Source organism: Zootermopsis nevadensis, unplaced genomic scaffold (assembly GCF_977971745.1).
Source record: "Zootermopsis nevadensis isolate Lab colony 2312 unplaced genomic scaffold, Znev_1.0 Znev_ptg000027l, whole genome shotgun sequence".
NCBI lineage: Eukaryota > Metazoa > Arthropoda > Insecta > Blattodea > Termopsidae > Zootermopsis > Zootermopsis nevadensis.
In genome coordinates, this window is record NW_028259159.1 from 1,684,511 (window position 1) to 1,709,663 (window position 25,153).

The 25,153-nt window shown below is 35.4% G+C and overlaps 2 protein-coding genes across 4 annotated transcripts; one reads left to right on the forward strand and one right to left on the reverse strand.

Annotated features, from left to right (window-relative positions):
* Positions 1-72: 72 nt before the first annotated feature.
* Pi3K92E (phosphatidylinositol 3-kinase 92E) lies at positions 73-24,732 on the forward strand. Its single transcript, XM_087356367.1, has 16 exons — positions 73-159; positions 359-580; positions 1,073-1,301; positions 2,803-3,032; positions 3,411-3,657; positions 3,933-4,114; positions 5,486-5,913; positions 6,802-7,072; positions 7,629-7,759; positions 8,585-8,728; positions 9,364-9,633; positions 11,014-11,202; positions 12,665-12,807; positions 14,204-14,355; positions 15,249-15,539; positions 17,252-24,732. The coding sequence occupies exons 2-16, from the start codon at positions 434-436 to the stop codon at positions 17,378-17,380; spliced, it is 3,183 nt and encodes a 1,060-aa protein (XP_087212493.1). The 5' UTR covers positions 73-159; positions 359-433; the 3' UTR covers positions 17,381-24,732.
* LOC110828567 (protein unc-119 homolog B-like) lies at positions 10,814-25,144 on the reverse strand. Of its 3 annotated transcripts, XR_015537228.1 has the most exons (4): positions 24,815-25,144; positions 24,446-24,526; positions 16,027-16,313; positions 10,814-15,524 (listed from the first exon to the last, which is right to left on the reverse strand). XR_015537228.1 is itself a non-coding variant. In XM_087356379.1 (3 exons), the coding sequence occupies exons 1-3, from the start codon at positions 24,921-24,923 to the stop codon at positions 13,922-13,924; spliced, it is 267 nt and encodes an 88-aa protein (XP_087212505.1). In that variant the 5' UTR covers positions 24,924-25,144; the 3' UTR covers positions 10,814-13,921. The 3 variants fall into 3 exon arrangements, 2 of the variants coding, with proteins under 2 accessions (XP_087212505.1, XP_021917082.2); XM_087356379.1 differs by lacking the exon at positions 16,027-16,313 and having other exon boundaries at positions 10,814-13,998; XM_022061390.2 differs by lacking the exons at positions 10,814-15,524; positions 16,027-16,313 and adding an exon at positions 22,549-24,357.
* Positions 25,145-25,153: the final 9 nt, after the last annotated feature.

Below are 25,153 nucleotides of genomic sequence, written 5' to 3' on the forward strand. Positions count from 1 at the left end.
AACTATAAATCTGGAAATATAATTAAGAAAATCAGCAGCGTTAACAACTTGTTATAAAAAGTGTTGGTCCAATGCTGTTGGTATTATTGTATTATGAATCAGCTGGATGGCTGGCTGTTGTTATTGCGTGTAACATATCTGTTTATTTTTATGAATGTGGTTAGTAAACAACATATATTGCTTGATGTATCAGTGTACTTAAGAAATTATTTAATCAGAATTCGCTGCCATGAATATTTTTGGATTTTTTAATATATTAGCATGAAAATTTTGTTAGGGATTGTAATTGCCACCATATATTCTCAGACTTGAAATTGTGACTTACGGGTTTATATTACAAATTTATTTTTATTTGTAGGCTTCCAAGATGTGAACTATTGGCTTTCAATAACTCATCATTAGACTGGGTTTCGGATATAACTTATTGATCAGCATGGTTCACATACCAAGTACATACACCTATGACTTTTGGTTACGGGCTTCAACAGACCCGTCGGTAGAACTGAGCTGCCTGATGCCAAATGGAATTTTCATTCCTCTTGAAGTTAAGAAAAATGCCACACTTCAAGAAATTAAGGAGGTAAGCTAATTGACTAGAAGTTCCCAAGCTATTCTATTCTATGTTAGTTTAGGAATTTTATATGCACACACTTTGTTACAAAGAATATTTTGCTACTGGATCAGCCTGCTGACTTCTTATATTGTTCACATGCAGATTTTCTGGTATTTGTTTGAAAACAATTTTTTGTTCTATTGTTATTGGCTTTGTATCCTCACATGAGAGCAGAAATTCATAGTGAAATTGCATATTGAATTTGACTGTGCATAGGACCTAGTGAAATAAAGTTTTGTCAATTCCACCTTGAAGTTGGATGGGAAAGGGTTAATCAGTTAGCTGCAGGTTCATGTGATCTCAGTAATGAACTTCCAAGTTCCTTAAATGACAAGGAATTCCTTAATCAGTTGGACAGTTATCAATTTCTCAAGAAGAATCCTCTCATCTTTTTGTTAGTTATAATTTCCCTTTTCAAAAATGTAAGATATGTTATTAGATGTTGATGCCTGTTGACAGGATCTCTGGGAGGAAGCCAGTAAATATCCTCTCCATGGAATGCTGCATGACTCATCCACATATGTGTTTGCTTGTATCAATTCTATGGCAGAAAATGAAGACCTACTTGATGAAAGTAGGCACTTATCAGACGTTCGACCATTTTGCTCAGTCTTTCGTCTTATTGAACGCAAAGGTGATAAAGCTGAAAACACACTTAATATACAAATAAGCCATCTTATAGGCAAAGGTATGTATATGTATTAAGTATAACTAACTAACTAGATGGCTTACCAACCCGAAGGTTCATCACTGACTTAACCAAAGCCCTCCACTGGACCCTGTCCTGGGCCAACAAAATCCAGTCTCCTTCAACTTCTATCTCCCATAGATCCCACCTGACATTATCCTCCCGTCTACACCTAGGTCTCCCTAGCGGTCTCCTCCCCTCAGGCTTCCCAACCAATGCCCAGTGCACACCTCTTGTCCTATCCATGCGTGCTACATGCCCCACCCATCTCATTCTTCTCGACTTAATCACCCTGACAATACTGGAGGAGGAGTATAAATTTCTAAGTTTGTCATTATGTAGTTTTCTCCAGATCCCATCGTCTTCTCTCCTAGGCCCAAATATCCTCCTCAACACCCTATTCTCAAACACCTGCAATCTATGTTCCTCCCTCAGAGTGAGAGACCATGTTTTGCACCCATACAAAACAACAGGCAAAATTATTGTTTTGTACACTTTAAATTTCAGGTTCTTAGAAATCAGACGGGAAGACAAAATATTTTGAACTGAGCAGTAGCAAGCATTTCCGGAATTTAGTCTCCTCCTAACTTCCTCATGAGTATCATTTTGATTTGTTATTGTTGTTCCCAAATATTTGAACTTTTTATTTATTTATTTATTAGCTACCCTAAGATGATTTTCCCAGCTTCTCTGCTGATGAGATACTAACATGTACTTAGTTTTTTCTGAATTTACTTCTAGCCCCACTTGTCTACTAGCCTCTAGTAAAACTTCTGTGTTCCTCTTTATTGTATTTATATCGCCCCATAATAAATTAACATCATCAGCATATGCCAATAGTTGATGTGTCCCATTCAATTGCAAGCCCTCCTGCCTATCTTGGACTTTCCTGATGGTATGCATTAAGTATAACAGTTTTAAATTAAACTCTCATATCTGTGTGTGTATGTATGTATGTATGTATGCATGCATGTGTGTCACAAGGTTTTTATACTAGTTTGCATCACTGAGATAGACTGATGAAGCACATATGTAGAAAATAAACAAGTAAAATTTGTTTCTGATAAGTAAGAAACTGTAGTGAAGTTTCAGTCATGATGGTTGCTTTTGTAATGTTCATTTTTGTAAACCACAACATTCTGTTTAACCTTAATATTAGCAGATTGTGTGAGAGAAAGAGTGGGATGAAGACTGTTTTAAGATTTTTGCCTGTGGTTATCAATGTAGTGAACCTGTGCTACAATATTCTATAGTATTTATATCTGTAATACATTTGTGTTATACATTTAAAGATATTTAGCAGGGATATCCACTTTTATCTGTTATTGTGGTTGGTATAATAGAATAATCAAACATTTTCATTTTCATTTTGAGAGGAAGTACCACTTGTAACAGATGTATTATGTAGTTATAATTGTGGATGTGTGTATATATGTAGACTAATGAAAATATGGTGATTGTTTGTAAGAGTTTGTATTACTGTAAATGAATAATCCATTAGGTCTTCATGAGTTTGACTTGCTAAAGAATCCAGAAGTGAATGACTTTCGATGGAAAATGCGCCTTCTGGGTGATGAAATAGCAAGAGAGAGGCAAAACAAGTCATGGCTTGATAAGATGTACTACCAGTTCCCACCACGACTTGCAGCCACTCCAGGACTTTCTCCTCTCATCAGTTCCCGACTTCGTGATGGCCATTTTGTACTTGGTACAAAGTTTGAAAACACAGAGGTATAATATAATTTTAAACATGTAAGAGTTACTGTAGTTTAAACCAGGCACCAGGAACTTTCATACAGTAGGGCTACACCCACATAGTCCTTTCATATACTGGTAGGCCAGAGCACATAAAACCTGTAAGGCTGTTGTTTTGTGTTGAGTATTTACATTGAGCAAATATGTTGTAAAATTTAACTGTTCTACATAAAATACATTGAATAATGATGATATCCTAACTGATGTCTATTGGAAAACTTTGTGGCATTTATTTTGTCTCACTTCCTGCTGTAACATTGTAATCATACTTTATTATTATTATGAAACATATTTTCTATTTATTTTTAAATTAGTGAGTGAGTAAACATTTGTATGTAAATATATTACTTGCAGACAACCTTCACGTTCAATGTTCACTATACAATGACACCACATGAACTTCTTCGAACAATCCTGAACAAGAAATCTATCACCCTCAACTCACGTGGTGAACATCCTGCTGATTTTGTTCTGAAAGTGTGTGGGCAAGAAGAATATTTGGTGGGAAATTATCCACTGACACAGTTCCAGTATGTGCAGGACATGCTGGCCAGGGATGGTGTTCCAACAGTAGTTACTGTCTCTCTTAACAGTGTCCTAGGTAAAGACATCTTTTACCTCTTATAGTATAAGTTACAGCCATGTAGGATTTGAGGTTTTCATGGTGCAACAACCCAGAAGACAGCCATCTTCAATTTACAGCCACCTTCCCTTTTACTGTGGCTGAGATTATAAGAAATGTTTCAGTATCTATAGATAGCTAGAATTTTTTTCTTTTGATGGTCTTGGAGTGAAAAGATCTAATGTAAAGCATTATTTACAGTAGGATGAGAAAGTTTTTGATTTTTCATTGTATTAATTTATTTAATTTTTCAGTGGATGTGGACAATGTGTATGAGAACCCAGAAGATGAAATTAAACATACTCGCCCTTCACCATCTACGCTAACATCACGCAAGAAAGGGAAGCATGTGTCTTCATGGACCATAAATGAAGAATTTACGTTTAGAATTACAGCAATCTGCAGACTTAACTGTGATGTCAATCGATCTGTTGAGGTAAGCAAATGGTTCTTTGATCACCATTTTGTTCATTTTTCTAAGAAAAACAAAATTAGTGATTGTATTTTGTCTTATGCCTCTGAGGAAGGCTGAATAGGCTACAGAATATTACCATTCTGATTTGCATGTAGTTCATATCTCTGTCACATAGATCATTTTCTTCATAATTGTCATTAAATCACTTTATTTATAGTCATGTCTGTGGGAAGGTGAATGATTCAATTTAAACATCTGGTTTCTTTGTAATGAAAGGAAACTAACACATCCAGTATCAAAGACAGTCTGCTGTGATAGGGATTAAACCAGATATTAGTGCCTCGGTGCTGTCAGATATACTCAGTGTAGTGGACCTGTCCATCTTCCTATCAGTATGTTGGTAATACCACTAACTCTCAGCATTCTTTTTGTGACTAATTTTTAGATATTCCCTGAATGTTTGGTATGTTCTGAATGATGAAAATCTGAATCTTCCGTTCCTTAATTACAAATCATGGTGTGGAAAGCTAAACATCTGCTGCTTGTTCACTCATAAGGGTTCTCTGACCCATTGCTATACTGTATGTTACATGACAAATTAATGCTGAAATCCTACTACACATTAGTGCTTGCATCTTATAGAGATGATTTGCATGAAGTGATCATTTGTACTGTCATATCAACAACTGGCAAAGGTGATACAGAATAAAATTTATTGGATTCAGATAGTGACTGAAATTTTGTGCATTATTGTGTGCTAATTAACATATTGACACAGTAATGTTGATGAAAATATAGAGATTGGTATTAGTGACAGATTTCGAATGAGGAAATATAGGGAATGAAAGGAACTTCTTGTTGGTAGACTGAGGCTTCTGGACACATGCCATTTTGGAAACTTCTTAGCTATTTTTAGTAAAGAATTTTTTGGAGTTACATTAGTAGAACTGACCACTATGCAGAACAATTCATAAATCATGGAGAGGAGGAACTGTGTTCAAACGAAGATCTTCGTTGCGGTCTTGGAAATACAGCAGATGAGATGTGTGTGTTGCTTTAAGCATTTATTTGCTAATGGGATGTTGGCCCCTGTATTCAACACTACCGCATGAAGCTAAAGTTATGATGAAATGTAAACATCTTCATGTTTTGCAGATATTATAGGCTTGGCCATGGAATTTGATTAAAACTGTAGACATTACCATCATTTCAGTACAAGAATCCATTTTTTGTGAATTTAATACCACATCTTTTCCATTTTCAGGTTATTTAATTGTTTGCGAATCCTTTGGTGGGTTAACGCATATCACTATGGTCTTAGTAATAGCATTTCTGTTGGTAAAGTTATGTAAAGTCCATGCATTTTTCATAGTTTTTACATTTGTGTTTCAGGTTGGTGTTCAGGCAGGTTTGTTTCATGGTGGAAAGTCTCTGTGTGAAACACAGAAGACAACAGAGAAACAGGTATCAAAAGAAGGGAGTTGTGAATGGGAGGAAGATTTGACATTTGATCTACAGGTGTGTAACATCCCACGCATGGCTCGTCTCTGCCTAGTGGTGTATGAGATCTCCAAAACTGCCAAAGGTGTCAAATCAAGAAAAGTGAAAGACTTAAAACAGGAGTTATACATTAATCCATTGGCATGGGTGAACACTACAGTTTATGATTTTAAGAATCAGTTGAAGACTGGTGCTATGACTCTGTACATGTGGACATATGCAGAGGATGTTCAGACTGAAGATATTCTGCATCCCTTAGGAACTGTGGTTTCTAATCCTAATGTGGAGCATGCTACTGCCCTCACACTCACATTCCACAGGTAACAGCTTTCATTTCACTTGCTGTTTTCAGACTCTTCTACAGTAATGTCAATGTTCGTATTCCAAGTTATAATGCCATTTGGCCTCATAGGTAGATATAAATTTTTCTCTGAAATGTTAGTATATACCTGTGAGTCCACATGGAGTTACAACCCAGAAGACCAACATTGACATCTTCACTGCTGTAAGAATCCCAGTCTAAGGTCTACTACAGTAAAATCCCCATTTCTGTAGAGACAAGAATTTGAATACTAAAGTGAGGAAAGTCTTAAGTGGAATGGATTTGATGCTGTGGTAATGGATCTGGTAGCAGAGAAACTGAATAGAAAGCGGGGAATATGGGGGGGAGGTCCCCTGTTTTGAATTGTGTCTGAATATTTACAGTATCATATGGAATATTAGATGAGTGGAAAATAAACAGGATTGTAATCCATGTGGTAGACTTCCTCAGTTAATTTTTGGCCCTTAATCAAGTGTGACATCTACACCATGTACTTAAAAATAATTTTGTGGTATAATTTCTAGGTACCATGGCAAGGAGGTGTGTGAGATTTCATTATATTTTATTTGGACATTATCCATGGTTGTCTTCTTGGTAAACTCTGATTAACCTTATCACCCTGATAATGGAGGCAGCAAGCACATCTGAAATATTGATAAACTTCTTTCAGACTATGTGGCACAACAACCCATTACAGTTTATATTTGCCACAATGAGAACCTGAAATCTCTGAAAGTATACCATGTTTGATTTTGTGTGATAGTTATATACCCTGAGTGAGAAAGTACATGCGAATTTAAAACTATGTAGAAATTATCACAAAAATTTTTATGGTACTGGTTGGAAGTATATAGTTTCTAATTAATTTGTGTTGATTCATGTATAGGTACCATGCAGAACGTACAGTGATGTACCCTTCACCATTACTGGAAAATGCAGCTAGTCAGAATTCAGGATATGATGTGCCAGGAACACCACTTGGTCAGACGAAGAGTCATCTAGAGTTCCTGCGTCAGATTGCAGAACGGGATCCTCTGCATGAGATGCATGACCAAGAGCGCAAAATAATTTGGAGTCTTCGCTATGAATGTCTCCATCATGTGCCCCACCTACTCCCTAAACTGTTGGACTGTGTAGAATGGAATGATCACACAGAGGTAGAGTATTGTTGTTCTTCATATAGCTATCTTCTGTCTTTATAGTCCAGTTGGTTCTGTTTAATCTCTACATATGATGCAGTAATATAATGACATTTTTTCTGGTTTACATTTGTAGGAAGCTCTTGTTTAGAGACAAATCTACACAGTGCTTACTATTTTACAAGTTTTGTTTAATTTTCCTCATCATTTTTGCTTCTGAGATGTTCTTGGAAATAAATATCTGTAAAATTAAAAAGTAAACTTATGTGTGTGTTCAGATCGTCTCATGTTTATCCATAGTGAGGAGGTTTGGTGTCTTTATGACTCTTCAATATATGCTGGTATGAGTTAAAGATACTGGCAGGGTCTCCTAGGCCAGACAAGACAAACAAGAGCAGCTAAACAATGTAATTCCCGGTCATTACATAAAGCAACAGCTTCTCATAAAATTAAAAATTGCATAATACTGGGCAGATCTACTTAGATATAATAAGGCATATGACATGTTACTGCATCATAAAGATGTTTATATAAACTGTCACTATGTTTTTATGGGGTTAAATGTAAATTGCAGGTGTCCGAGGTAACAGCTCTCCTTCAGCAGTGGCCTAAACTCCCTGTTGAGAAGGCGCTTGAGTTACTGGATTATGCTTATGCTGACCAAGCTGTCAGAAGCTTTGCAGTGCAATGTCTGAAAGATGTCAGGTAAATTTATCTTAATTTCATATAAGTTGAACAAATAAATGTAACTGAATGTGGTAACTGAGTGAAATTGAGAAACTGTGCCATATTAAATACAGTTATGTTTTGTATTGCAATTTTCAGTGGAATGCAGTCAGTCTTGGACCTCTATAAAAATGGATTCACAGATTTAAATTCTGTTAGTACAACAATATTTTTGTGTCTTCTGCATAGGGAGGTCTTGTGATGGACCAAATCCCAATCCTACTAAGTATTTTTAAACTAAGATTGAAACCTCTGTAGTTTAAACTGAAACATACCACTTCCAGGCATACAAGGACTGATAATGAATAAACAGATGGACTTTTTATGTAATATGTGGCTGCATTTGTGAGGTAGTGCATACTGAAACATATGAATGTATGTACTATAAGCACTGATTCATACTGCGGCATAATTTGTATTCAGATTGTTTTGCAGTTGCAATAAATGTTCTAAAGAATCAGTGCTTTCTTTCCTTTTCAAAAAATTAGATTCAGCCTTGTATTGTTAGTGTAATTATCAAAATTTGTCAGGGACATTTGCAAAATGTAAGTTAGTAGGAGAGTAATTTAAAGATCACCACACCCACTATTAGTCAGTGCAGAAATAGAGTTTATTACAGAATGAGTCTGGTTATTTTATTGTCAGATCTCATATATATCACCCATGTTTTTGGATCATATTTATCCTTTTTTATTTTTGTAGTTACAACGAAGGAAATTAAATTTAACTATTAAAGTAAGGTATTAGATTTATGATGCCGGGATACGTCCATTTTTAATGCAACCTTATTTATTTCTGTTGTAGTGATGAAGACCTGTCTCTCTACTTGCTGCAGCTTGTTCAGGCTCTGAAGCATGAGTCATATTTATTTTGTGATTTGGTTGAATTCCTTTTAAGGAGAGCACTTAGCAACCAAAAAATTGGACACTATCTTTTCTGGCATCTCAGGTATTACTCCCTTTCATTGTTCTCTGCAGTATGACTAATGAGATAATTTAAGAATTTTTATAAATAAAGAGTTGGATTAGCATGTTAGGAACTAGTTTCATACAATTGGTCATCCTAGAAAATGTTCCATGGTAGAACACTGCACATTATTAGTCATTATATGATTATGCTTATTATTACATTGATAGTAATGGGTTGATGAGGAAATAACTACAATTTATGATGATCATAATATGGGTTGTTATATTTTATTGGAGTAATAATTTTGGTGGTATGTTTATGGACATGATTATTATATTTTATTTATATACTTGGTCATCTAGTGCCATGTATCAGGCAATAGCCTAGTGGTCAGTGGTCAGAGATGTCTTTTTGTTTCTGAATACATCTTTAACTTTGGATGGCTCTCTCTGTGTGTGTGTGTGTGTGTGTGTGTGTATTTGTGAGTGAGTGTATAAATAAATAATTCTTTACATACTATGATGAAAGATACTGTAAAATTTCTGTTTGCTGTTGTTACATTTGAACCTTGAAGTTATGCCTGTTTGAATAGTTCATATTGTGTCTGCTTAACATTCTGTTTAATGCCATTGCTTTTAAAATGAATGACTGATGATGCTGATCACTGGTTGCAGATCAGAAATGCAAGTGGCATCTGTGTCTGTAAGATTTGGGCTGATCTTGGAGGCATACTGTCGTGGTAGTCAAGAGCACATGAAAGTGCTAGCAAAGCAGATCGAGTCCCTCGATAAGCTGAAAACAACAAGTGAGATGGTTCGGCAGCGAAAAGACAAAGATAAGGCTCGGAGTTTCATGCAAGAGTTCCTTGATCAGAAGCATATAGCAGAGTCCATATTTAGGGTGCTGAGTCCTCTAGATCCAAGCTACCGTTGTAAAAGACTCAAGTAAGTTGCACCTCATTCCAGTTTTAGCATATGATGTTTGAAAATTACAAGTCTGTGAAATATATTATACATGAGCTAACGCTCAATCAGTAAAGTAAAGCTGTACTGCTACATGCCATGGAGGTGGAGAGAAAGATGTATGGCTCCTATTCATTCTTGACCTCAGCGCTAGATGGAGGTGAGTGATCAGTGTCACATCCTATTTGCACTTACCCCTAGGGAAAGGATTGGTACCCATTGGATAGGAGGCTGGGTGGACTGCAAAGCCAGTCTGGACACTGAAGCTAGAAGAAATATCCTTTGTCCCTGCCAGGGATCAAACCCCAGTTGTCCTACTCATAGTCATACATTATAATGATTGAGCTACCCCATCTCATTAGTTCAGTCATTGTGGGCTGAAAAATAAATGAAGTTCACAGAAGGGATGTTGAATTTATTAATATTTATCATCTTTTCTAGTATGGCTTGGTGCCCACCTAGATTCCTATTCATTGGTCATTGCAGGCCTTCTCTGGCAGCTAGAGTGTCAGGTTTATCACCAGTGTCACCAGTGTCTAATGTGCATGCAAGCGTAGTGCTATAGATGCACAAACAACTTTACCTTTACATTTTGGGCTATGATTATTTTGGTGCAATTGGTAAGTTTGTTTTAGAATGAGGAACAAGATGCTATAACCATGCGTCTTTCCACTTTTACACTTTTCATAAGTTGGCACTTCTCTTTAAATCACTGAAGTCTACAGAAGCTGCACATAAGATCATAATGTAACATATTTATTTAATTAAATATTTAACAAAAACTCTCTAACAAATGTACAGAAAAGAGAAACTAATGGACTCAGAGTAAATGCCAGATTAGTCAAAGTCTTGTATGTGATCCCTGGTCAGCACTAGCTGCAGATTCTGAAGTGCACAGAATGAAGTGAAGCCTTTGCTTTGCTAATGATCAAATTTTTTAATGCAGAGAATACTAGGCTCCCAGATTAAGCTGATGGTTTCAAATGCAATCTTTCTGTCACAAGTGGTCTCACCTTCATACAGTAAAATTCCCATTTAATGTTTCCTTTTGAGTACAGTGAATTTGAAACTGAGGACTGCCTTACATGGAGAAAGCATAATGTTGAGATAATGTGGTTGATACAGAAAATTTAACTTTAAATGGAAGAAAACCTTAAAGTAGTTTAAATGGGGATACCACAATAATTATTTATTTATTAAGAAGTTCACTGGAGGCTTTCACCATACATGAAATTTACAGAACATAATGAAGGGATATCTTGCATGCCTTATGTACATTGAATTGCTTTTAGAAATGTGATGACTGTTGTAGTTCATGTATGCAGTGTTATTTAAGTTGAAGCATGATGCTTTTGTTTTCAGAGTGGATAAGTGCAAGGTGATGGATAGTAAGATGCGCCCTCTCTGGATTGTATTTGAAAATGATGATCCCTATGGAGATGACGTTTACATTATTTTCAAGAATGGTGATGACTTGCGACAGGATATGCTAACACTTCAGATGATACGCATCATGGATAAGTTGTGGAAAAAAGAGGGTCTTGATTTAAGGTAGCATTCTTCACTTTTGTAGCATAGTTATTCCTTTCAACATTGCACTATTCTCTGTAAAGATGGTAGTAGCAGTGGTCACAGAATATAATTTGTATGTGTAACATATCTACCTCATTTAGAAGTCCATTTAGCTAAGTGATTTATCTTTATTAAATCTCAGTTATTCTGATTAATGGTCCTTGGTGGGAAGGTAGAAGGGAAAAGACAGATAAGACATATTTAAAAGAAGAATTTTTTATGTTAAAATTGAGTGTCATGTTGTGGAGATTAATTTTTTAATTTCTTAAAAATAATGGGCAATTGAGTGTTATGAAACTGTCTTCTAATGCCAGATGTTACATTTAAAAAATTGTTTGACTCCAGAGGAATTTTTTTAACTTATCAAAAGTTTGTGAATATGAGTAATATATCCCTTACTGTGGTTCAGAGTCCATGTTAAAGGAAATATTGGCCCTTTCTTTTGGTCCTCTTTCTCACTGTCATCATTTCAGTGGGAGTTACAGAATCTCTCTTATGACTTCTGACATGTTAATAACAGATTCCTTCCTGAAAGATGAAAATCACTGTAACTTGGGTCATTATTTGTTGTAATTATCCCCTTTATTTGTTTGCATTTATATTTACACGTACTCTAAATGTACCAATTAGAGTACATATACACATACATGTATTTCCTGTTTTTGCTTTTACATGCAGTTACATTTATATATATATACACACACACACACAAAGAATATGCATCACATACTGTGTTCCTTACTTGTTCAGTAAAACTTTTTTGAGATTGTATGCTCAATGTATTTTCAGGTTATGAAAGCCAGATTGACATGGATATTAAGAAATGTTAGTACTGGAAACGTTTTTGAAATAAGTAGCAAGGAGCCTTACAAATAAATTGCTGAGTACTCAACATTGAAGTTACAAACACATATATCAAATCTAAAACTTCTTGACGATGGTGAAGAGTCAATTGAATAAAAATTTACTTGGATATTATCCATCGTCTAGTAATAAAACGTAAAAAACGTAAAACGACGTTTCGGAGATGGGACTCTATCTCCGTCTTCAGGTTCCTACTCAGTTGGGCCCACTAGATAGAGCTAATCCCTATCTCCGGACCGGTCGTTTTACGTTTTTTACGTTTTATTACTAGACGATGGATAATATCCAAGTCAATTTTTATTCAATTACAAACACATAGTTTTCCATCACTGTAATTAAAAATGCATTTCCCAAAATATATCAAATATAAATACTAATAATTCACTAATAGTCATAGAAATTGATTTATGGGAAAAATGTACTTTGCAGAGATAGATTTTTTGATAATCACAGTATTTTATAATGGTAATATTAATTGTATTGGTTTATAAAATAAGGTCATCTCTCCATTTCTTCTCACTGAAAATGAAAATAAATGCTCTGGAATTATATATTTACAAATGTTTTGTATTTTCAGGATGAATCCTTATGGCTGCATCTCAACAGAACACCGGGTGGGTTTAATTGAAGTAGTGCTGAATGCAGAAACTATTGCCAACATTCAGAAAGAAAAGGGAATGTTTTCTGCCACTTCTGCATTTAGAAAAGGCTCCTTGCTAGGTAAGCAATCCTCCAGTTTGGATTATACATATCTTCAAAATGCTTTCTTTGTGGTTTTATAGGTACCTCATTGACCTCTTTGTTGATTTGTTGCTGATGCTCTTCATATACCAGGACAGTTCAATTATATTTCTTTTTCATATCATCAAATATGTTGTCTTATTCTTACAAATTTATATTGATTGTCTCTCCATAATAGGTTGAATTTATTCACTTCAATATCCTGTATTTATGAGATTGAAATTTTCAGTGTGAGTTCAAATTGTGGTCTTTGATTGTTGCACCGTGTAGTCTTGTAGGTGGTTACCAATACTTAGAAGAACATACTGTGCACATACAGCATTGCATTCTATGAAATTATTGAATCTGTCAACTCATGACAGAACCTTGATCCTGTTTTGTAGTTGTATGATGGCTCTTTACACATAGTGCTCAGAAGTTATCATTGTGTGTGAGGATGCATTCATTATCATGTTATATGTTTCATTTACTCTGTTGAATTTCATTCTAAAGAGATCAGCTTCAGTTTGTTTCATTGGTTTCCATTTTCACATGTGTTTTTAGTCTGATGTATGAAGTGAAGCTTTTGCAGCAACTGAAGTTGATTAAAGAATCCTGGGTTACAAGCCATATCAGGTGGCTGAAAGATTAATAAACCATACCTTCTGCCAGTGTTTTGAGAACAATCTCTGTTCTCATCCTCAAGCCTGCTGGGTAACCAGTCTGTTCCTTTGTTGCACGCTAGCTGATATGAACTGGCAGAGGATGGCAGGTAGTGATGATGTTACTGGTAGCCCATCCGTTGCTTTGTTTCACACTGGCCAGTGGGAACTGGCGGTTGAGGTCACATGCTTACACTAGCTGGGTCCGACTTCTGGGCCGATGGCAGTTTTGTCACAGGATACCAAGCCCCGCTCAGAGTGAAACCATAATTTCTGTTGAAGTTGCTGTTCAGGCGGATCTCAGTGGCTTCTTTTATGAGCCGGTCCATATATCCTGATGCCTTATCCAACATGGAGGTTCTACGGAAGTCAGTGTGGTGCCCTATATTTATGCTGTGCTCCACTACTGCAGACTGTTTGGAGTGTTCAAGGCGGATGTGCCTCATATGCTCTTAGCACCTGGTCTCAGTGGATCTCCTTGTCTGCCCCACGTACACCTTTCCGCACTCGCATGGAATCCTGTGTACACCTGGAATATTCAGACCTAGGTCATCCTTTATGTGCATGAGCATATGTCTAATTTTCTTTCTAGGAATGTGGATGGTCCTGATGTGTTTTTAGTCTGTTTAATACAAAAATTGTTTACTTTGAATCAATGGTTGTAGTGCACCCATAAAATATGTAGTAATTTAAGATTCACTTATATTAACAAATATTATTTTTCTGTGATTCAGCCTGGCTGAAGGATAACAACCAGTCAGAGGTGTTGCTGAACAAGGCCATTGATGAATTCACCATGTCTTGTGCCGGATACTGTGTTGCCACATACGTTCTTGGTGTTGCTGATAGACATTCAGATAACATCATGGTGAAGAAAACTGGACAGGTGAGTGATACTATGGTGCTTCCATATTAAAAATAGATTATGTTGTCTTATGGGCTGTTACTTCCAATGATGCCACCCATAGGAAGTCTGATTCTTTCTCGTTTGCTAACTGAGCTGTAATGTACTTACTTTCCTTTGTGAGATGTTAGTGAAGGTGTGTCAGTAATTGTATAGTTGGATGAACATTTTGTATTTGCTTTAGAAATAATGCATTCCTTTTTTTTTAGATTACCATTATCCTGCTTACTAAATATTGCAGCCTCTCCCTCCCCCTCTTTTATCTGATGTTTTCAGCCATTCTAGTACATTATGAAGACTATAGACACTTAGGTTTTCCTGTATTATTCTACTAATACAGTATACATTGAGAAAAGTGGCTTAAGCATACAAGTGAACAGAATGAATCTTAATAAAGCAGTATGGATGGTATGGGCTGAATTCATAGACTGCTTTCCGCAAAAGGTGGGGACTAAAACATTACTGCTGATTGGTTAGCACTCATGCTTCATTTTCAGGAGGTCTCAGGTTCAAATATTGACCTATAGACTGGCTGTCCTGACTTGGGGTTTTCCTCAGTCCCCACAGACAAATTCCAGGATAGTGCCTTAAATTAGCAGATGACTGCTGCTTTCCATATCATTTCACTGTTAATTCTGTCATTCGGTACTATAGTCTGAGCTACTAACTCATTAATAAATGACAAATAATTGAAAGGTAGAGATTTTCTTGAGGACCTGAGGTACTGTTAGCTTCCAGAAAAAAAATCTGCCCTATTTTGCTGGTTAATTGAGAGTATTATACCCCTGCCCCTCCAACTGTGACAGTGAAGATTTTTGCAAGTGCTTTGATATGAGTAGTCTTTCCATAATTTTACCTAATGTTTACTCTTTCAGTTGTTTCATATTGATTTTGGTCATATCCTGGGTCATTTCAAAGAAAAGTTTGGTTTTCGCCGAGAGCGTGTCCCATTTGTACTCACACATGACTTTGTGCATGTGATCAACAAGGGACAAACAAAGAAGGAGGCCCTTGAGTTCCAGGTCTTCCAGAAGTATTGTGAGCAAGCATTCTTGATTCTCCGGCAACACGGTAGTCTCATCATCTCACTTTTTGCGATGATGATCTCCACAGGCCTACCTGAGCTCAGCTCCGAGAAGGACCTCAACTACCTGCGAGATACTTTAGTAAGTATATTGTAATGAACAGTATGTACATTTTAACCATTGTACAAATAATTTAGTTTTTACAGATTAATTCCTCAGGGAATGTTATAACTTGATGTTTCTTATGTGGGGGCATACTGATCCACCACATACCACCAAGATCTGCACCGGCGGCGGCTCCAGGCGGGCTCGCGCCCTGACCCTTCCGCGCACACCGCCGCGCCCTCCTACTCGCCGGGGCTTCAGCTTACACGCCTTTGCCTTCCGGCGGCCGGGTATAGGCACGGAGCTTTAGCGCAAAAATTGCTTCTTGGTTTTGGATGATACATAAAAGTGAAATGAAGAAGTAAATGTTATGACTCTTTCTTAATCTTTTAAAGCTCATAGTTAACCGATGTTCTACCTACTTTAATAATTAGTAATTGTATTTTCACCCACAAAGTATATTTATTTTTATATATAATACTCTGAACAAACTGCTATCATTTCTTTAAACAGCATTAATCACCTGATCCTTATAATGGAGAAGTCTTGTATTTTCTTTGTTGTAGAAACTGAATTTTTAAATATTATTTCCCAAAACTTTGGCTTCAAAGATTTAAGTTAACCAGAGATTATGTGGTCTTCAGTTGTCTGAACAATGATGTGAACAGTTCCTAAACTGTATGCATCTGTTGTTTCTATAACACATCCAGCAGCCTGTCCCCAATATTCAGTTTTATAGGTGACAACTTCTTGTATCATCATTACTTTAAAAAAACAGATTTCTAAGGAAATGGTATAATCACCATAAACCTGTAAAAGTTCAAATCAGTTATTAAAAATTGTCATATTTGAATTTATTTTTCTGCAGTACTATACAACACAAGGACAATAAATCGAGTTGCGGTAAACGTTTATAAAAGATCCTTCTTGAAAGATATGTAACTTTATAATAATCATAAATGGAGAGTACAACAACTTTTTATTAGACAAGCAAAGAATGAAAATTTTATGTTCCATTCCTTCATTGTTGCTAAGTACTTATTATTAAAACTATGCATAGTATGGTAAACAAATACTAGATATCATTTATCTGCTTGAACAGAGCAGCTATTTTTACATAAAAATGCCTTAGTGTCCATTTCTTCTCTCAAAAGATTGGTTTGTATTTTGCCCAGCGTATCTATGAGCATACCCGTTTGTGTGCGTGTGTGTTCAATAACACTTATTTTCTGCAGTATTGGTCATTTGCACTGATTTCCTTTTCAAACAGTTTATTAAAATGTCTTCATAAAAATCTTGTTTTGTTAAACAAAAATAACAGTCATAAACTCATCGCTGACATGAGCAGATAATAATATAACCATGTGAAAAAATTAAGACAGGTAATATCACTGTTCTTGAATCTTATGCTTATTGCATTTTTGCTCCTTCAACTTAATTGCCATGCTATACCTTATGTAAGGATTATATGTTAGTTTTGTATCATACATGATAAAGAAGAGAATCACAGCCCTCTTGGCTTGACTTGGAGAAACTAAGGGAAATTGCATGAACGCCTGATTTAGAATTAGCTGAAATTGAAATCATGTTTCACCATATACAAGTCAATTCTTGATACTAAATTACTGTATATTGGGTATATCTGTGCTGTCTCTGAGATTTTGTGCCTTTAAAATGGTAGTAAAAAATGTTTAGATTGTTTGATACAAAATATTATTTTTATCATAATCATTCATTTTATTTTTAAGGTGATGGAGAAGTCAGAACAGGATGCCCTAACCCATTTCCGGTCCAAGTTTGATGAAGCCCTCTGTAACTCTTGGAAAACTTCACTCAACTGGGCATCCCATAACATGGCCAAGAACAACAAGCAATAATTGAATAAACATTAACTGGTGTTGAACAAATTGCAATCAGTATTGTTCGTGTAACAAGATTAAGTGGAATGTGTTGGCAGATGTATAGAGAGGAGGTAAGTGAAAAGACATGCAGCACATTTTGTGAGATTTTAACCCCTCCAGTTCCAGATCAAAAAATGATTTGCTGGAAGATGAATCATTGATTCAGCATACCATTTATTTGATTTTCACAGAGAGTTAAAATGTGTGTACAAATGCTGGTCAGCTTTTGCCTTGGAAATGAAAGTGGATGTTAGCTCAGAAAAGCATCTAGTATATCATTTCAAGATACAATACAATATATATATTTTTTTCCACCAATATGTTTTGTACAGTATCAGTCAGCCATAGTTTGAATAAACTTTAGTACAGAATTTTTTATAATATTCTGAAATCCTTTTATACAGCACTTGCTTTCATACCAAGTAGTCAAAGTGATGAAATCGGTGAATGATACGATTTCTTAGTTCCATTAGAATGAGTGAAAATTGTAGTCACAAATACTGTTGTTGTTTTTATTTGTCTTGTTTATTTCTTATCCCATTCTCTAAAGCAAAGGGCTGACAACTGAAATGTACTACTGATGAATAAGAAAGAGTTTTTGATGGAAATGACAAACCTTTGGGAGTGCATTGCTAACTAAATTTATGCACAGCTGTCATACATTTCCTTGTACTAACTACCTGTTGCCATTTAAGCATTCAAAGGAATCAGTAAAGTAATGTATCATATAATGTCATGAATAATCCAAAAACCAAAAATACAAGTACTTTTGCTTTCCTGCTTTTACAAAACTTCATCCTAAACTGCTACAAAATGAAGGAAAGTAGTACAGGCATCTCTCCGTTAACGAACATTCCGTTATAACAAACGTCACAATTCATTCAAAATTTCATAAAGTCGCCAATAGATAGAGATGGTATTTACAGTGAAACCTCAACGCATGGTTTTTGACTGGGGGAGAGAAATAAAAACGATGAATACGGGAAAACGACAGTTGCGGGAAAGCATTAAAAATGAGAAAAAATGAAAATAGTGCATTTTTCTCTTTTGCATACACAAAATAATACACATAAAACCGTTTCAAAGTTACTTCTTTTCGGTAAAAAAAGTCTTTAATAGATAACTTTACGTTTTAGGCGAAACAGAGCCCTTTCCATGTTCAAAGCGTTTTCCTCATCACCTTCAAAAATGTAGTGCGCATAAAAGAACGAATTCACTTTTTCACCAATGCGGCATGTGCTTCGGCAAAACTCGGCACAGCTTCGGGCTTGTATTCGTCGTCTTTCCCTTCCTCACCCCCCCCCCCCCCCCTTTCATTTCATCAAACGACTTATCGATGGTGTCAGCCGTGCATGTGGCAAGCTCGCTGTGCGTCTTTAGATTTTAATTTATCTCTAAAACGATCATTTTAAATCCTAAAAACATTGCGTAAATTTATCAGTGCGGGAAAATTGTGGGCCAGGACTAAGATTTTTGAACTATTAATGCGATTAAACGACAGTTCGAGAAATGATAGAAGCGAGAAAATATAACATTATTTTATATGGGACGTATCAGGGACCGAACTAAACAAGACGATGCTTCCGGGAAAATGATAGTTCGGGGAATGATGGATAGAGGTTTCACCGTATGTACTTCTTGATATTTGGTGCAAGGTCTCAGGTAGTACTGATTAAAAAATTACCCAGTACAGATAAAATTCATGATTCATAAGTACAATTAAAAATCTGCATTCTTTTGAGTGTTTAGATTCAACAGCATGTTTATTTTTTTGTTTAGAACATAGAGATGCACTTTAAAATTATATGCCCTGCATCCATTAGTGTCTTCTGTATCCTAATTATTTGAAACTTCTGAATCAAACCTAAGCACTGTGTTAGTGATAAAGTGGATGCCAATTACAGGGAGTTACAATAAGACAGTTTGTCTCTGGGTTTTTTAAGTTCTGAATCACTTTCCTATCATGTTGTTATTCAGATATTAATGATTGCTTACTAGTGCAAAGGTTCAAAGACAAGAGCAAGCCACAGAATTTTGACGTACATGTTCTGTAATTTATAATGATCACCAAATAATGTTCTTTACATACTCAGGTAACTACTTTTATTGCTGGGGAAAGTTATGGACATTCACAAGAACCCTTTTTGTCACACTAGATTTTGTTGTTTCTTGGCACTACAACCGTTGTGGGTTTTCACCGCCTCCTTTTCGGAGGTATATTAGGTGGTGGTCTGTCATGGTACCTCTCACTATTTCATTTCTTTCTCAGCTAAGGGTTTGTAATCTGGCAGGTGATTTGTGCAGACAGCAAAAACTTCTTTGGTAAATATGTAAGGAAAAGAATGACAAAGGAAGTTATCATAAAACTCCATATCATTTACAGGCAAAGGGGTATGTCAGCATAGTCTAACAACAGCATTATTTGCTGCCACTAAGTTTGGCTTACCACTTACCATAACATTTCTTCTGGACATATAACTGAAAATTATGTAACATCCCTGACACATCTGATAGCACCCACATTTTATATCCCCACTTATGTGGTTCTTTTGGGTTGTATGTCTTTAAATTTATTGTATCCTTGAATTCTTCTGTGTCAGTTTCCTGCCTTTCTATGCTTGCTGTTGTATCAGAACAGTCCTCATCACTTGACTTGCTGATATTTGGACTAAACCAATTGCTTGTTTCCTACATCTTTAACTTATGATTCAGAATCCTTACTTTCTGGGGCTGTATCTCTTATATGGGCCACTGTAGCCTTCCTTCTTCTGTAAGACAACGTTTGGATCCATGATGTGTAGAAAGAAATAATTCAGATACAGTATGCATTCACATGGTTTTTCTTATTGGGGCCATGAAAAAAAACGCACTCACACACCAGCTTGTCTATGCCTACAAAATAAATAAAAGTTCTAGGCATGATAAAACATATTTTACTTGCTTTTGAACTTACCTATACTTATCTTGAGATAGTACTAAAAACCATGCAAAGACAACCACCACTGGCAACTATCTGCAAAAGACTAGAAACATGTCCAATAAATGAAGAAAAATAAACTGGTTAGTACTATTATCTAGTGGACAGTCTCAGCTACAACCTACATCACTTTCGTGTATGGAACAATGCATGTATGAAATTCAGACATCATAAATAGAAAGTGTTTTGATGGGGAACAGAATGCAATAGAGGGTTAGTATGAAACAGAGATGTAGTACACAAAATTAAAAACTTAATAAGGAACTATATTATAAGCCATTATTAACATACACAGCATTGTGACTGCAGTGAAATTATACTATTAAATGCAAAATGTATTGTAATGGAATTCTGGCATAATATAAAGACATTCTCTTTCTGTAACATAAAGAATTATCAAAGTGGAAAACGAGTTATTTGTATTATCCATAATTAATGGGTGTAAACCAGTTTGTTTAATTGGCTTAACATTTTCATGTTGCCTGAAGCAAGGTAAAAAATGCAGACAGTTTGTTAGGTTATCATAAGAAAGTGTTGTTCTCTACATGTGACATCTAGAAGCAGGGACAGAACACAATTTTTGTTAACCATGAGTCCAAAAGTGTATTCACAACCATTATACTCATAGAGAAAGCCTGACACACACTGAGATACTGAAGTACTGTATTTCAGAAATATGTATGCATAGATGTACTTATATATTGGTAGTACAGGTTCTTCAAAAGCAAGGAGTGTGTATTAGGTTTAGTTCCTTGGTCAAATCATCACTTTTATTCCTCTAAAAACATACTTTTTATTATTGCTAGATCTTGTGATAGTTATATTATATTATGAAAGTTGGCCTTTTCTGCTGTGCTGAATTTTTAACGTGTTGCTGTCTCCCAAGGGTTCATCTGAATGGAAGATAGAGGGAAGGTGATATAACTTCTGCAGAGCTAGTGTGTACAGTATGGTAATTGTGTGCTGATATTACATTTTAAAAATCATAAATAGTTCCTAGGTATTGTCTGTGTATTGTTATTATTATTATTATTATTATCATCATCATCATTGTCTGTCATCATAATCCCTCAAAGAAAATTTTATTTACATGTTACAAGTGTCATGTAAGTGAATATTGAAGACTGCTGTGAAATGAGGCAAGTAAAACTTAACACTGCTAGAATTCCTTAAAGACAGTACTGAATAACTTGCTTAAAATGTATCAGTTGTGATGAAGAAAGTGTGGCATTGTATTTGCATATTCCTATACTCTCACAGTTTGGTTAATACCCTGCTAGGAGCTTTTACAGACAGGTGGTGCTATAAAGAGTTAAGAGTGACTTACCAATCTTTTTCTCTCTCCCCATTTTGGATTGTGATGGGCCTGCACTGGTATTGATTGTGATTAATTTTGGAAAATTTGTGTTACATCAAAAATTATTGTATCATTGAAAGGGGAAATTCTGGAGGTATTCGAGGATATATAAACACATTCTTATTTTAGTCAGTTTGCAACATTTTACATTTCATGAAAGATAGACACTAACAGAAACTTTAAATATTGAGTCAGTGAATCAACCATTGATTGGTAACAGTTATTTTTTTAAAGAGCTTGCATACTGTGCAGTTATCTAAGTACATAAAATCAAGCATACAAACAAAACTGTTTACACTTTGAAAAGACACTTAGTGCCAAACGTGTTTCGACCTCAAGAGGTCGTCAGTGGCAAACAAATTAATTCATATAAATCATACAATTCATAAGACGATGGTTTGTTATAAAACCATGCTTTATATAATACCACACCGGATGTTAATTGCACAAGAGTTGGTGTATTATCTAAGTTCAGTTACTTAGCTTTGTGTCCACTGGCCTAAGTTGAGGTTTCCGTTGTTGGTTTATGGTGAGCCGTGGTTGCATTGTCTGTGCCTGTGAACTTCAACATTGTGTGGGTATTACAGAGGTCAAAACACGTTTGGCACTAAGTGTCTTTTTAAAGTGTAAAAAGGTTTGTTTGTCTGCATGATTTTATGTATTTTGTTGCCCTTCACATGTGTCTTAGAATTTCTTAGATCATCTTTAAGTTCTGTTCCATCTGATTCACTTTTGTTCATGATGTAAATATTGGACATTCATTTTAAAATACTGATACAGCTTCAAACCTGAAACTGAAACAGGATGAGAGACATTGTTTTCTCATTTATTGTTAAATTGTTCTGGGGATACAATATGCTTTTCAAGAATGAGTGTGTTGACAAAGAAGTAGACTTTGACAGGAATTATTTTCACAGCAAAGACCTTACCTGCAGAAGGTCAAGAATTGAAGACAAAAGGGTGGTGAGTCTTGCTGTAGTAGTCCAAGCTGTCATCTGAAATATGTCTTTCACTTATGCACCCACTGTCTGGAAGTTAGTTTAGATTGTAATTATATTGTTTTTCAAAGGCTCTTAATCTGACCCAGGAATCTGCTGCTGACTATATAACCCTTCTTCATTTAGTACAAAAATATTACAATTCTTGGCCAGTCTTAATTAAATCAGCAAAGTCCTCTTCTGTATAATATCTTGCATCTACAGATGTGACTTACAGCCTAAGCTCAGTTTTACATTAATTAATGTAAGACATTTCATTTCAACAGAAGTGTTCATACAAAGGTTGGTTTGTCTATATTTTAATTATAAGAATACATGGGAAATTTAAACTAGATGCCTTTATGGTATGATGATGCCAAACATTTCTGGTTTTCTTGAGAAGGTAGAACATATTTAATTTTTGTGATCTGATTGCAGATTACATCTGAGCTTTTGATGTAAAATGAAATTTTATTTTGATTGAATTTTGCTACTCATACATTGTGTTATTGAGCTATGGTTATCTTGGTCAGCTGGAAGACAAGACTGTAATAAATTAATATTTGATTTCTCATACTAGAATCTTTGCATTTCAAACATAAAATTCTTAACTTTGTTAAGCTGCCACACCAGCAGCTGGTTAGCGTTAGTCTCCTAAGACAAGCTATGGGTATTCTTTCAGATAAGTTCATGACAGATACTTGTTTTAAAATCCTTGAGCATGCTCTAATGTCATCATTTTGTGCATCAGTATTTAAATGAGTGTTTTTATTCAAATTTGGAGTCACATTTTTTGCCAGATCAGAGACAGAATTAATATTTACTATTATTTGTTTGAACTGCAATAACTGTTATGGGATATTGTTCTACTTTAATTTTTGGGCTCATAATAATTATTAATATGAGTCTCAATATTAATTGGTGCCATACTGGAAGGACAGTGAACATTATTTTATTGATGAATGTGCCTAAATATTTTTATGTAACAAATTATAATAGGAAGTTAACTGCCTCTTTCTTTCTGGAACCTTGTAGGTCTTTGTGCATATTATTGGTTCAGTTTAAGCATGAATAAAATACTGTATAGAAATTAGACCTGTGTAGGGAACCAATGAACTGTCATATTCCTATGTGATAACACAGTTTTGTTGGTGTCATGCTGTTGTTTGTGTATGTTTAAGACTGGATAGCATCCACCCATATTTTGTATATGTTGTCTTCTGGGATGTAACACTATGTGGAGGACATATGGTTCTTTGAAATGTTTGTATTAACATAAAAGTCCATATTGTGAGTCACACAAAAGACCAACACTTACACCTTCACAGTTGTGAGAACCTCAGATCTTAACTGTATTATATTACCTACGTGAAGTCTTCTTTGCATACAGTGCAACTGTTTGAATTATTTGAGGATAATCTTGCTTGGTTACATGATCCAGTAGAAAGTTGCATCCCTCAGCCATCTCTGTCATATCACTCGAAGAGGTGGTCAGAGTTTTGCCTTATTGTAATAAGTTATACGATACCTGTAGGAGGTGGCTTTGCAATTTCAAACAACACTGTACCACTCTCCAAATCACGAATTTTGAAATGTGTGAAGTCAATATCATATACATTGGCTTCAGGTGAGCACAAATAATCTGAAATGTTTTTTAAAAAATAATCACAGCATCAAGCAGAAGAAACTCTCAATACAACGTGATATACAAGGAAAATCATAATACTAACTATCTGTTATTCTTGGAAGCCACAACACATCCTCAGGTGAAACAAATCCCTTCTTCACCAGTGACTCTTCTGTAACAAGATCTGTAAGCGAAACAAGGTTTTATGGTTGTTGGTGCCAATTATGAGGGACTACAGAGAAGAGTTGTCACATCACTTCAAGAAAAGAAGAAACAACTTTTGAATTCTATGGAGTTCTATACTTAATTCGGTATTTCACTGTCATGATTTCGTGACGTAGCTCGATTTTCACATCATTCTTGTAATAATAAAGGTTTCATTTGCTATTATTTAGTTTGAATTTACTTAACCCTCTTTTCTGATCATGCAACTCATCATAAGGTATCGCATTAATATGATATAAACAATTACCTCCATCAAATATTACGGTGCCTTTACGCGCTTTGGATTGTCTTACACCGACATTTGTAACCACACTTTTTTTTGTATGTGTGTGTGCAGCGTTGCTCATAATACTCATTTCTACGTACGTTTAGTTCAAACACCTGATTATTCTCTTGACCCCACACACTGCATACACTTTCCAACACAGACACACACATAAATTAACAAAAATATGAACAATGTAAACCTCTTATTAACGAATCAATCACAATTTTCTTTTAGATTTGCTAAACTATGATTCCAATACATATCAAAAGATGTCGCGTTAAAGTAACGGCTCTGTTTTTTTTCCCAGTTGGCTGCAGG